At 42.0% G+C, this 15,045-nt stretch overlaps 1 protein-coding gene across 1 annotated transcript; it reads right to left on the bottom strand.

The window, feature by feature from the left end:
* Positions 1-116: 116 nt before the first annotated feature.
* Positions 117-10,389, bottom strand: LOC140561871 (zinc finger protein RFP-like). Its single transcript, XM_072687122.1, has 10 exons — positions 10,288-10,389; positions 9,119-9,675; positions 6,483-6,578; positions 5,711-5,944; positions 5,468-5,615; positions 4,704-4,865; positions 4,308-4,337; positions 3,068-3,229; positions 2,672-2,701; positions 117-1,501 (listed from the first exon to the last, which is right to left on the bottom strand). The coding sequence occupies exons 2-10, from the start codon at positions 9,671-9,673 to the stop codon at positions 960-962; spliced, it is 1,959 nt and encodes a 652-aa protein (XP_072543223.1). The 5' UTR covers positions 9,674-9,675; positions 10,288-10,389; the 3' UTR covers positions 117-959.
* Positions 10,390-15,045: the final 4,656 nt, after the last annotated feature.

Genomic DNA, 15,045 nt, shown 5'->3' with positions numbered 1-15,045 from the left:
GTCTTGCACCGAAGTGGTGGAACGAGCTTCCCCTGGGTGTCCGAACAGCAGAGTCCAACACTCACTGTCCTCAAACCCAGACTGAAGACCCTCCTCTTCTGAGAGGACTTGGGTGAAGAGTAGAGTATTATGGTCTCCATATTGACTTGTACTTAGTAATGTCTAAAGCTTAGAAGTATCTTTGAATTATTAGTCTATTTAAACTAGCTGAGGTTTTTCTTGGGTAAATGGCAAAGCACTTTTGTATGTCGCTCTGAAGAAGCGCGTCTGCTAAATGCCTAAATGTAATGTTTGTCCCATTCCCACGTTCTCCTCATGGTAGTGGACGTATCTGCTCCTCCCAGTCCCAGGTTCGTTGTGTTCACCATTTTGTTTGTCACCTTCTGTTTGTGCTTTAGTTTTGGCCATTAGTTTGCTGCTCATTGGTTTCGTTGCACCTTCTTTTGTTTCTGTGTTTCAATAAAATCTTGCTTAGTTCCAGCTCTGTGAGTGTTCATCCCGTCTTTGTCTGGCTGCACTGCATATTTACTGGAGTAAAATATGTAAACCATACTTAAAGTTTTTATTTTTTAATAATAGTTCCAGCATAATTCATTATTTACACTTAGTGGTTGTATACATATCCATCATAAAAAAATAATTAGACACTTAAGATTAAGTAAAAAAAAAAGAACTTTAACATTTTTACTTTACATACATTTAGGAGTGTGAACATTTTTACTTTTTCTTGATTAAAATATATAAACCATACATTTACTACTACATTTATTATTATTTTTTTTAAACTGGAGGATTTGTACTTTGAATGGGATGTGTATGTCTACCACCTTTATTGAAACTATGCCAATACTTTTCTACCATACTTTCCCCAAATCTGGAATCAAACCTAATTTGATTAGCCAGGATATACCTTTATATAGCCATCTTATCTCGAATCTGTCGAGAACCTCAGTCACATGTTAAATGTGACGTGTAACAGAACAGATGGTCATCGGGTTCAAACCATCCCCTTTGTTGCAAGGAAAGAAGAATGGATAAAGCTTCTTATTGAAGTACTGCCCAGTGAAAGAGTAGATATGAGAACTGGCCTCAACATCATAGAAGGAGACCAGACCCTCCTCATAATCCACAAACACCCCCACCTTCTGGGGAGCCTGTTTTAAGGAGAGGTGGACTGGAGGAGATTCCAAAGCCAGATATTCAGTCACATTCCTCCGATGAACAGTCCAGTATCCATTTTCAGGACTGACTGAGATCACCCCCTTCCTGTTAATGGACTCTAGGACCACTCCTAAAACCCAGGCAGTTTTGTTTCTCACCTGCACCTCATAGTAAAATCTCCCTGAGCAAAAGCCCTCCTTTCCCAGAACACATGCCGTTGTGTCAAACCTCTCTGGGTTATTTGGAACTCCGTGAGATGTGTAGCCATGCCACACCTGCTTCCCATCAGCAGACAGGATGAGTTTAGTGTAGGCTGTGTTAGGGTCCAGAGTCACGTTCACTGTAAGAGAGAGAAACCAAAGGTCAGTGTTTTGATCTGCAGATCATTTTTGCTAATCTTCTTACTGAAGGTGTTTTTAACTGGACCAGATTCATAGAAACCAGCAGCTTCAGGATCATGCATATGCTCCACTGACTGGAACAGGGAGAACGGCATCTCCGTCATTCCCACTCCGGGCCGGAGCGCTGCTGCTACTGCACTATGGAGCTTTAGTGGTGGAGCTGCAGGAGGAGAACCTCTCTCCAGAAATGCTGTGTAACGCTGCAGAACCCATAGTCATATTAGTGTAAAATCCTGTAGTATTACTCTACCGCCTCAGCCCACATGCTGCTCCACCTTCAGATCAAGCTTCTGCAGCTCTCACACTGTCCAGAATGCATGTGTACAGCTGTCCATGATTAAAATTTTTCTACTCAGTCTGTATCTGTTCATCTGTCTGACTGATGAAGCCTTGTGTAAAGCCACTCTTAAATAATGAGCTCTAAAACCCTCATCCTCGAGAATGTCAAGTGCATCTCAGCTGCAGATGCGACGTTTGTCTTGAAGCTCAATCCGAACAGATCTGAGTGAGCTTTTAAAGGTGTGTGGTAATTTGTGGAGTGTGAATGTGCATCAAGACTGACCTGTGTGACCAAACATGTTCGAAAACAATTAAAGTTAAGACCATTAAATCCACTAAAATCAGCTTCTTACCTGGAAATGAGCCATCAGATTCATTCAGGGGTGTTAGTTATGGTTAATGAATGGCTAATAGTGCATGCAAATTAGGGAAATGCACATAATAGACATCAAACCATGCTGGTAATCCCTGTTTATAAGTGAGCAAATAAGTTGCTGGAATGATAAAGTTTTAAAAATAAAGGTGCTACAAAGGGTTCTTTGAGTGATGCCTAGAAGAACCACGTTTGGTTCCATTTGAGAGCCATTTTTGTATAAGAGAAGAACCTTTAAATTGTCTCTAAACCTTTAAAAGGTTATTTAAACACATTCATCTACACAAATGGATCTTTATGGAACCAAAAGTGGTTCTTCTATGGCATAGCACCTTTTCTTTTTAAGAGTGTGTAAACTTATATAACAGCACAATAAGCCTGGAGGTACACTTGAACCTGGCCCAGTGTATTCAAATTCAGAAATGACCGATCATTAGAGGATCAGTCTGTAAATTACCTGCATACTGCCTCTGCAGCTCTCCCAGACCTGTTTAAAAGGAGCAGAATTAGGAGCATTGATCAAAATGATTTAGCAATATGTCCTCCAGATCATCTGCCTACATTAAATCCTTTACTAAACCTCTGAGTAAAACATCTCACCCTTCCGCTGATGGCTGATTTTATATTTTACTGCACTTATCTTTATAGTTCATGGTGTGTTTTTGTGTCTTTTTATTTGGTGTATGTAAACCTTTGGTTTCAACTGTTTTTCCCCCCTTCCAATGTCTGATCCTGTGATATTGGCCAGTATACAACTGTATCGGATCAGCGCACCTGTACTGGTGACTCCTAAAACCCAGTGCACTATGGATAGTTTAAACCAGTTTGCCTCCTGTTTGAAACAGTTACTCACCTCCAGTCAAGTGTTTTAGGGAAACTGGTGTGAAAGGAGCAGGAGCTGCTGTGCTGAGAGCCAATCCAAAAGGACTTGCAGCAGATGCTGTAGATGATGATGTGGTGGTGGAGGAAGGGGGGCTGTTTCTGAATCTGTCTTTGTGCGAAGCTGATTTTGATGCTAAAAAGAGAAAACATCATCTGATGACATAAATGACACCCAAACCTAAGGTGAGTTTAATGGACTGTTTAATGGAATGTGATATCCAATTTCCTGTAATAATTATGGGGAGGTATTGGAGGAGGAAACACCTTCTAGACCATCCATGCACACATTAAAATTACTAACTAAAACCTGAATAAAGTATACAGCATATGATCACCCATAAGGCAGCTCACAGTGAGAGCCAGCCAGGCTAAAGTACAGCCTCCAAACATGGTGGAGGTAGTTTCATCATCTACAGCTCACAGTGAGAGCCGGCCAGGCTAAAGTACAGCCTCCAAACATGGTGGAGGTAGTTTCATCATCAACAGCTCACAGTGAGAGCTAGCCAGGCTAAAGTACAGCCTCCAAACTGCATCTGCAGTTGAATGTCAAGTGCATCTCAGCTGCAGATGCGACGTTTGTCTTGAAGCTCAATCCGAACAGATCTGAGTGAGCTTTTAAAGGTGTGTGGTAATTTGTGGAGTGTGAATGTGCATCAAGACTGACCTGTGTGACCAAACATGTTCGAAAACAATTAAAGTTAAGACCATTAAATCCACTAAAATCAGCTTCTTACCTGGAAATGAGCCATCAGAATCATTCAGGGGTGTTAGTTATGGTTAATGAATGGCTAATAGTGCATGCAAATTAGGGAAATGCACATAATAGACATCAAACCATGCTGGTAATCCCTGTTTATAAGTGAGCAAATAAGTTACTGGAATGATAAAGTTTTAAAAATAAAGGTGCTACAAAGGGTTCTTTGAGTGATGCCTAGAAGAACCACGTTTGGTTCCATTTGAGAGCCATTTTTGTATAAGAGAAGAACCTTTAAATTGTCTCTAAACCTTTAAAAGGTTATTTAAACACATTCATCTACACAAATGGATCTTTATGGAACCAAAAGTGGTTCTTCTATGGCATAGCACCTTTTCTTTTTAAGAGTGTGTAAACTTATATAACAGCACAATAAGCCTGGAGGTACACTTGAACCTGGCCCAGTGTATTCAAATTCAGAAATGACCGATCATTAGAGGATCAGTCTGTAAATTACCTGCATACTGCCTCTGCAGCTCTCCCAGACCTGTTTAAAAGGAGCAGAATTAGGAGCATTGTTCAAAATGATTTAGCAATATGTCCTCCAGATCATCTGCCTACATTAAATCCTTTACTAAACCTCTGAGTAAAACATCTCACCCTTCCGCTGATGGCTGATTTTATATTTTACTGCACTTATCTTTATAGTTCATGGTGTGTTTTTGTGTCTTTTTATTTGGTGTATGTAAACCTTTGGTTTCAACTGTTTTTCCCCCCTTCCAATGTCTGATCCTGTGATATTGGCCAGTATACAACTGTATCGGATCAGCGCACCTGTACTGGTGACTCCTAAAACCCAGTGCACTATGGATAGTTTAAACCAGTTTGCCTCCTGTTTGAAACAGTTACTCACCTCCAGTCAAGTGTTTTAGGGAAACTGGTGTGAAAGGAGCAGGAGCTGCTGTGCTGAGAGCCAATCCAAAAGGACTTGCAGCAGATGCTGTAGATGATGATGTGGTGGTGGAGGAAGGGGGGCTGTTTCTGAATCTGTCTTTGTGCGAAGCTGATTTTGATGCTAAAAAGAGAAAACATCATCTGATGACATAAATGACACCCAAACCTAAGGTGAGTTTAATGGACTGTTTAATGGAATGTGATATCCAATTTCCTGTAATAATTATGGGGATGTATTGGAGGAGGAAACACCTTCTAGACCATCCATGCACACATTAAAATTACTAACTAAAACCTGAATAAAGTATACAGCATATGATCACCCATAAGGCAGCTCACAGTGAGAGCCAGCCAGGCTAAAGTACAGCCTCCAAACATGGTGGAGGTAGTTTCATCATCTACAGCTCACAGTGAGAGCCGGCCAGGCTAAAGTACAGCCTCCAAACATGGTGGAGGTAGTTTCATCATCAACAGCTCACAGTGAGAGCTAGCCAGGCTAAAGTACAGCCTCCAAACATGGTGGAGGTAGTTTCATCATCTACAGCTCACAGTGAGAGCTAGCCAGGCTAAAGTACAGCCTCCAAACATGGTGGAGGTAGTTTCATCATCTACAGCTCACAGTGAGAGCCAGCCAGGCTAAAGTACAGCCTCCAAACATGGTGGAGGTACTGTAGATGTGATGGTGATAAAATCTAGGTTTGATGGAGTTGATATCTAACTTACTTGTCTTAGATAATCTCTCCATCTCCTCACTGAGGGCTTTCTGAAGCTGAGACAGAGCTCTCCTCAGAGTCTCCATGTTCAGTGGAGTGTTAATCCTGATGTCAGTCCGGTTCTTGGTGGATGGGGGGCTGCAGACCGACGGGTACATCTACAGAACAGCAGGAGAGAGGAGAAACCCCTCAGTATGGGCAGTGCTGTCCTGTGCTGGACTGCATTACTATTGGGAAACAGAGGGACTCTGACCTGTAGGAGGTGGAGGTGGTCCTCAGTGTGGGAGAGCTGCTCCAGCTCAGTGTCTCTCCTCTTTAGCTCAGTGATTTCCTGCTCCAGCTCTTTAATGAACTCTTCAGCCTGCCTCTCTGCTGCTTTCCGCTTCTCCTCCATCACCTCCAGCAGCTCAGCCTGGCTCCTCTCCATGCAGCGCACCAGAGCTCTGAAGACCTCCAGGGTGTGTGCTTTACTTTTCTTATTGATATTCTGTGCAGAGAACAAAAACAGTCATTACTGATAGTGTAAAGATAAGACAATTCTGCATTGTGAGCTACACTATATGGACAAAAGTATTTGGACAGTCATAGTTTCTTCTGAAGTCAAGGGTATTGAAAAAGAGTTGATCCAGATTTTGTTGGAGTAACTGTCTCTACTGTCCAGGGAAGAAGGACTTTCTACTAGATTTTGGAATGATCACCATCCCCCCTCATCCACAACTCCCTAGTTCATCCCAAAAGTACTAAATGGAGCACCACCAACCATCATTCCAGAGAACACAGTTCTTCCACTGCTCCACAGCTAAATGCTGGGGTGCTTTATACCCCCCTCTAGCCCACGTCTGGCATTAGACAGCATGGTGTCAATAGGTTTATACTGATCTGCTCCAGAGAGTCCTATTTTATTGGCAGTACTTCTCTACAGGGACTAGACAAGCTGTGTGTTTGCATTTGCTAGCTGAATGAATTCACCACAAGGGATGTCCGCAAACATTTGGACATATAGTGTTTCAGTGATCAGTGAAGACCTTGTTGCGCTGTACAGAGCTCAGGATGTCCTCAATCTTCTTTTGCCTGTTCTTTATCATCTGCTGAACTTCTTCTTGTACCATTACAATGTGCTTCTATAATCAGAGAGACAATACACACATGTAAATAACAGTTGGGTCTGGGAGCGATACATCAGAAGACTTGAAAGTTAGAATGTTCCACATTTCTGCATAAATATGACCGAAAATGTCCTTAGATTTTCACACAAGTTCTAAAAGGTGATCAGAAGAAGAAGAAGGAGGCTACTGGACCAGTGTTTTGTAGACGGATAAGACCAAATTAGATGTTTTGGAGAGTTATGTTTGGAGACAGGTAAACCCTGCATAATAACCTTGTCCCATCTGTGAAACACGGTGGTGGTAGTATCATGGTCTGGACCTGTTTTGCTGCATCTGGGCCAGGATGGTTAGCCATAATTGATAGAAAAATGACGCAGTGAAAGAATTAACCCCACAGTGATTTAGGGTGGCTCAACATATAAGGTTTTTCATATAAGAATTTACCAGACTCCTCTGCTTGCTCATGTGACCACTCCGGTCAATCGGGACAAAGCTTTTGAAACACGCCCCTGAAGCTCATCAGCTTCATCGCTAGTGATGCGCTCTGTGTGATGCGCTCTGTGTGATGCGCTCTGAGTGATGCGCTCTGAGTGATCCGCTCTGTGTGATGCGCTCTGTGTGATGCGCTCTGTGTGATGCGCTCTGAGTGATCCGCTCTGTGTGATCCGCTCTGTGTGATGCGCTCTGAGTGATCCGCTCTGTGTGATGCGCTCTGTGTGATGCGCTCTGAGTGATCCGCTCTGTGTGATGCGCTCTGTGTGATGCGCTCTGAGTGATGCGCTCTGAGTGATGCGCTCTGTGTGATGCGCTCTGAGTGATGCGCTCGGAGTGATCCGCTCGGAGTGATGCGCTCTGAGTGATGCGCTCTGAATGATGTGCTCAGAGTGATGCGCTCTGTGTGATGCGCTCTGTGTGATGCGCTCTGAGTGATCCGCTCTGTGTGATGCGCTCTGTGTGATGCCCTCTGAGTGATGCGCTCTGAGTGATGCCCTCTGAGTGATGCGCTCGGAGTGATGCGCTCTGTGTGATGCGCTCTGAGTGATGCGCTCGGAGTGATCCGCTCTGAGTGATGCGCTCTGTGTGATGCGCTCTGAGTGATGCGCTCTGAATGATGCGCTCAGAGTGATGCGTTTTGTGTGATGCGCTCTGTGTGATGCGCTCTGTGTGATGCGCTCTGTGTGATGCGCTCAGAGTGATGCGCTCTGAGTGATGCGCTCTGTGTGATGCGCTCTGTGTGATGCGCTCAGAGTGATGCGCTCAGAGTGATGCGCTCTGTGTGATGCGCTCTGTGTGATGCGCTCAGAGTGATGCGCTCTGTGTGATGCGCTCAGAGTGATGCGCTCTGAGTGATGCGCTCTGAGTGATGCGCTCTGTGTGATGCGCTCTGTGTGATGCGCTCAGAGTGATGCGCTCTGTGTGATCCGCTCTGTGTGATGCGCTCCGAGTGATGCGCTCCGTGTGATCCGCTCTGTGTGATGCGCTCTGTGTGATGCGCTCTGTGTGATGCGCTCTGTGTGATCCGCTCTGTGTGATGCGCTCAGAGTGAACCGCTCTGAGTGATGCGCTCTGAGTGATGCGCTCTGTGTGATGCGCTCTGTGTGATGCGCTCTGTGTGATGCGCTCAGAGTGATCTGCTCTGTGTGATGCGCTCTGAGTGATGCGCTCTGAGTGATGCGCTCTGAGTGATCTGCTCTGAATGATCTGCTCTGAGTGATCTGCTCTGAGTGATCTGCTCTGAGTGATCTGCTCAGAGTGATCTGCTCTGTGTGATGCGCTCTGAGTGATGCGCTCTGAGTGATGCGCTCTGAGTGATCTGCTCTGAGTGATCTGCTCTGAGTGATCTGCTCGGGCTCTCTAGGGTCTGTCCCAGGCCGTTGTTTTGGTGGTGCTGGCGCATTCGCTCGCTCTGTTTTTCACTATCAGCGTCTTTTCGAGTGTGTGGTTTCGTCTACTCACTGACATGACTCCTCTATAGCTGACGTCCAGCGTGCAGGCCTTTGCCTCACAAATTTTGCACTGTGCCTCATCTAAACTGGTGAAGCTGCGTTTGGTTTTGTGACCAGAGCCCCTGCTGCTGTCTCCATCTTTCATAAGAATGAACACCACGGTGTGGCGGTTGCTTACCATTCCCTGGAGTTTGCTTGTTAATTGTGCGTTATTGTGATTTATCGGTTATATTATATGTCAGATGAGCTAAATCTCAAGAAAATGTGGGTCATTAAGCCAGACGATGACCCTAAGCATGGTTAAAGATGAATGAAGGTAATGTTCTGGAACGGTCAGGTGAAACTCCTGACCTTAATCAAGTAGAAATGTTGTGGAAGGACCTGAAGCAGCAGTTCATGGAAATAAAGCCAGCAAACATAATAGTGGTGAAGCTGTTTTGTACTGAGAATTGGCCAAAACGTTCTCCAAGCTGATGTGCAGGACTAATCAACAGGTTCTCCTTACTTCTCTTAGAACTTGTGTGAAAATCTGAAATCTGAAATCTCAAATTCTAAAGGGGTCACAAACTTCAAGCACTTTATGAACCTGATAATAAAAGCCACCCTCACCTTCTTCTCTCCACTCTCCTGCTCTACAGGAACAGTACTGTGGGTCTTGTGGTCTCCCTCAGTGCAGAACTGACACACACACATCTGGTCATCTCTACAGAACAGCTCCAGGGGTCTCTCATGTTTTCGGCAGATGTAGTCCTGCAGGTTCTCCACAGGGTCAATCAGCTTGTGCTTAATGAGTCTCGGCGCTGTCTTGTGGTTCTCCAAGTGGATCTTACAAAAAGTTGTCCCACAATCCAGGCAGGACTTCACAGCCTGGCGTTTCTGCCCTGAGCAGACGTCGCAGGCAACAGCAGGTTTGCTGCAGCCTTGTCGCCCCTGCAGATGATGCACTACTGCTCGGAAGGTTGTACTGATCTTCAGTTCTGGTTTGGTGTTGAATTTCTCCTTACAGAAAGGGCAGTAATGGTCTTCAGCACTCGTCCAGCATTTTTCAATACAGACCAAGCAGAAGTTGTGTCCGCATGGGGTCGAGACGGGGTCGGTGAGCACATCCAGACAGATACAGCACTTCAGCTCCTCCTCCCAAGCGACAGTGATGGACTGCTCCATTACTGAAGAAGGAAACACCGCAACACAGTTCACACCCTTTTAAAAAGGAGCCTGTACACACACTACCGGCTGAACCCACCAAGCCATTTCTGAATTTAACAAACTGGAAAATAATAAAAAGTAATGTACTAAATGTTTCATTACTTTTGGACACCACATATTTTAAAATAATATTTAGAATTATTTCATTATATCATTAAATAATTCAGGAACTAAACAGGAAATATGCTTTAGGATGTACAGACGTGCACAAAAAGTGACTTAGCCTAATGTGATGTATATTTACTATCTTCAAAATTGAATAACTTTAATGAGGAAGGAAAAGGCATCTTCTTAAAGTTTAATAAAAGTGAAAGTAAAAGATTGTTAATAACTGTATTTTTAGTTTTTTAGGTTTTCCCAATTTCAAATGATCAGGAATGATCAGAGGCATCATCCTGCTGAAAAAATCACCAGTACTGCTCACCAGTAAAAACTAGTAAGTGTTTTGAGTGCTGGCACAGGCACGACTTCACCACTAGCAGCTTCGGCACTACAACAGCACTGCCACAACAGAAGTTCTGAGCCTTTTTAATTACAAACTAATAATAATATTGATTAGTGACAATCATTACCTGGTGTTTGGGTCTTCTCTCTCAGGTTCTCAGCTGTGTGTGTTTATGTCTTCCTGGTTCACTGGGCCAGCAGTCGAGTTTCATTTCTTCTGAAAGCCTCTGTCCATGTTACGTAACACTGTAAACGTCATTCCCACTCATCCACTCATCCACAGAGGCGCTCTGCCTACCAAGACCTGCGGCCCCCAGGGGGCGCCTTAACAACTTTCCAAGATGCTTGAGAGGAAAAACTCAATGCTGCTTTATCATTCCTCAGAAAGAGGTTTATCTGAAGACGAGAAACAAAAGATCAAGAGAATATATATATATATATATATATATATATATATATATGGTGTATATAATCAGTATTAAATCTTGAATCATCAATACTTTCTATAAATCAAAATATCTAAATTTACTGTAAAGAAAACAAGGATTTTCACAGCATTTTACATAAATACTGTACACTGTATACATGTAATACATTATATGCCATTTTTTTTTTAACTGCATTGAACTGTTGATCAGGGGAACCAGGGGCATTGTAATGGGGTGGGGGGTCAGGATGATTTTTAGGACCTGTAATTAATACTGGCCCTAAAAATGTATAAAATGTATAGTATTTTGCCAGAAATGCTAAGTTCATGGGCCCCCAGTGAATTATCTTCTTATGGGGCCAACAATCCCCAGCAGTATCCCTGATTGGAACTGTGTTCTCTAGAATGATGGTGGTGCTTCATCCAGTACTTTTGGGATGAGTTTGGAGAGTTGGGGATGAGGTGTTAATCATCCAACATCCTGACCTCAGTAATTTTCTTGTTGCTGAATGCAATCAAATCCACACAGCAATGCTCCTCTAACATCTAGTAGAGAGCCTTCTTGTCTGGACAGTAGAGACAGTTACTCCAACAAAGAATGGAGAACTCTTTTTAATACCCTTGGTTTAAGAAAAAAACAATGAATGAGCTGGTGTCCCAATACTTTTGTCCTTATAGGGTGTGTAAATGTATGTCTTAGTGTCCTCTCTCGCTACTCTCACTGAACTTAGAGTGTGCGGACGGTCTGCTCTAGGCCTCCAGGGGATGTTCAGGGAAAGGGTTTTTTTTGTATCCAACTCCTGATGTATAGTAAGCTGGTCTCAGAGTTGCAAGGAGTGTCCTGTAGGGTCTTCAGGGTGTGTTTGTAGCAAAGAAATTGGGTTATGAGACAATTTCGGGAGAAGGATTACGCCCAAACTCCTCCTCTCCATTAGTACAAACCCCATAAAACGCTCCTCCTCCCCCACCTTCTCAAGATGACAATTCACACCCCCATTTCCACCTCCACCCCAGCTCCTTCAGCTCTTTCAACTCTTGCTTAGTCTCAGAAAGGGGGCGTCTGGCTTTAAGTTTAATCAGCTGAAGCCCTCCAGAACTCCAGCCCAAGTTTCTCAAGTTCCCCTCCCTTGCCTTAGCTTACAGTGAGAGCGGTCCACGATTAACCAGTGACTGAAGCTTCCAGACAGGTGTTTTTACACTACAGTCACCACAGACACATTCACTGCCCTTAGGTGATCTTGAATCATAAATACTTTCTATAAATCAAAATATCTAAATTTACTGTAAAGAAAATGAGGATTTTCACAGCATTTTACATAAACCCCAGGGCAGCTTCGTTCATAAAAGGATTTCTAATCTCATGTAATAAGCTATTACATTATATACTGTATACATACATACATTATATACCATATTTCTGTATTACATTATATACTGTATATCTGAAGTACATTATATATTGTGTATCTGAAGTATATATTGTATACTGTATACATGTAGTATATTATATATCATATTTCTGTAGTATATCATATACTGTATATCTGCAGTATATCATATACCATATTTCTGCATTACACTATATACTGTATATCTGCAGTACATTATATACCATATTTCTGCATTACATTATATACTGTATATCTGAAGTACATTATATATTGTGTATCTGAAGTATACATTGTATACTGTATACATGTAGTATATTATATATCATATGTCTGTAGTACATCACATACTGCATACCAGTAGTACATAATATATTGTTTATCTGAAGTACATTATATACTATATACATGTAGTACATCGTATATTGCATACCTGTATTGCATTATATACCATAATTTTGTAGTACATTATATACCGCATATCTGTATATAGTGTACTGTATATCTGTATTACACTGAAACAGGCTTTCACACTGCCTGGTTAAATAGTTTATTTTATATCAAAGGGAAAACACTTGTAGATGAAAGGGTTGGACTGTTGTTAGAAGTCATATAACCATTTTTGCTTGGAGTGTACTGAAAAGGGCTTATTCAACTCCTATCAACTCTGGAACCCTACACAGAACCATATCTAAAGTGTTTATTAAAGGGCCATCTGTGCTGTAGATCAAGAGGTTTTTCTTGTATATGAAGAATCATTCATGCATTTCAAAGAGTCTTAGATATTTATAGAACCGCTGCTATTACTAAAGAACTCTTGAAGAACCATTACTCACACTGCTGAGTGTATTTAGGCTTTGTTGAGATGTGAAGAACATTAGGAGGAATCTGTAAGTTCAGCTGGTAAATTGCTCCACCTGGTGCCCAAAACCTAAAAATGCAACAGACTTTCCTCATGTTTTGTGGGCGTGGCTTCGTGATGTCACTGTTGAGAAACTACAGTGAGATAAATCAGTTTCAGCTTTTTCAGCTGAACTTCATCTGCAGTGTGAAGCTTCTCCAGACTCTCTCAGAAGAAGCAGTGGAGCTCAGAAAGCTGAAACTGGTAAATGGGTCTAAATTTCACTATTTGATGGTTCTGGTGAGACAAACTGAGGTTCAGAACCTCTCTGCCATTGACGTTTACTTTTACTCAGCTGTTCAGAATGAGCTTTTATTGATAATCAGGGTTTTAGGGTTTAAGCTCAAGCTGTGGTTTGTGTCTAGATGGTTCTAGAGCAGAAAGAGGGTCGAACCTGAGATCCAGAAGGAAAGTAATACTTTGACTTTAAGCTTTTTCTCCTATTTTTAATCAATCATAAAGCTAAAGCTTAACGTGGTTTAATGTTCTAAACCTTTAAACACCGAACTTCTCTCGGCTGCTTCTGCTCATGAGTACTCTCAGTAATGCAGTGTGGACATCATGATTTCACTTTGTTCTAACGCTCCTTTCAAAAGGCTAAAAGGGGAGTTTACCGCAGGCTTACTGATGACGTCATCAGCCAATCACAGACGCTTGTGTTCAAATCAGCCAATGGGAAACAACGCAATAATTTGAAAACCATGTTTGAATTCGTGAGCCCTGGTCTCATAATACATTACCAGCCTTCCAAAGTAGCTGTTGTCCAGTTCCTTGCTTGTGGTCAATGTTGAGCATGACTACTGGTCATTTTTAAACAGTCAGGTCATTTTTAAAGAATTTCACACGTTTATAATACATTTAATTTGCATTTGATAAATTCTGTATGTTTTTTTTTTTTTTTTTTTTAACCTTTTCCCACTTTCTGCTTGATTTCCACTCAATTGTTTCCTTCTTACCTTTCCTCTTATCTCTTTAAATTTTTTATTCCACGTTTTATTCCCTTTTTATTTTAGTTTTTTAAAGAAATATATTAAAATTGCATATAATATTGTATATATTCTTTATTTTATTTTTTTCATCCAAAATAACCCAATTTTAGTTTTCATTATTGTTCAGACTGATGCAGCAATAGGCAAAGTGGAACTTGTGAAATGGGATGGATGACTTTAATACAAAAAAGAGTCAGAATTCACACAGAAGGAAGCAGAGGCAATTCTCAGTAATGTCAGACACAGGGTGGTGATGTAAACATGTACAACAGAAGTCAGACAGATCAAACACAGACTTTTGATTTGATCAAAGGACAGACGCTGGATGACTCTTATTATCATCATTTTAAAAAATATGGGGGACAATTCTTGAAGGATCATCACATAAGGACTCCTCAGTGTGAAAATGAGTATTCAATCTTCAGGAAGGGTGTTTACTGTTTTGCAAATGACAGTAAGTTCTTTATGATTCATTATTTTTACAAAAAGTTCTCCATGACAAAGGGCAAACATCTTTTACCATTGATAAGTCAGTCTTGGCCAAATAACCCAACATGTGGAGCATGAGCTGTCTCAAAAGTCATTTGTAAAAGTTTATATCACCACCCTGTGTCTGAAGTGGTGGCTAGTCTACCAGTATGATGTGCTTGACCAAACAAGTCAACCAGTACAACAAGCTTGACCACCATCAAGCCCAACTGAAAACATACACCGTGCTGGTCAAGAGCTACTTTGGTCAGCCATCTTGCTGGTATGTTTTTACCAGTATGACCAGCTTTGCAACCACCTTGATTGCGAAAGACCAGTTTAGAGCGCCCCAAACTGTGAGAGTCTCAAACGCAAAGCCTAACACAACGACCTCTGAATACTCAGAACTGCTTTCACTCATTTCTGCTCATTAGTACTGTCTACTGCCATTGGTGGTTTACTTGTTGAAAGGTTGTTTGATGCTGAGGGAAGTTTTAAGTTGTTGATGACCAATTATGATATGAAATATAATCTGGTTTGTCCACTGGCAAATCCCTTCAACCACTTATAAGTCAGTCTTGGCTGATGACTTGGCCAAATACTCTCACAGCCAAATAACCCTTACCTGTTAAACACTAAATACTCCCACAAACAATTAGGAGGATGGATATTAACAGTGGAAACAGTGGAACTATGACTATTTGCACACTGTA

Source organism: Salminus brasiliensis, chromosome 9 (assembly GCF_030463535.1).
Source record: "Salminus brasiliensis chromosome 9, fSalBra1.hap2, whole genome shotgun sequence".
NCBI classification, from domain to species: domain Eukaryota; kingdom Metazoa; phylum Chordata; class Actinopteri; order Characiformes; family Bryconidae; genus Salminus; species Salminus brasiliensis.
The sequence above is the reverse complement of the archived record's forward strand: the minus strand, read 5'-3'. Positions and strand labels throughout refer to the sequence as shown.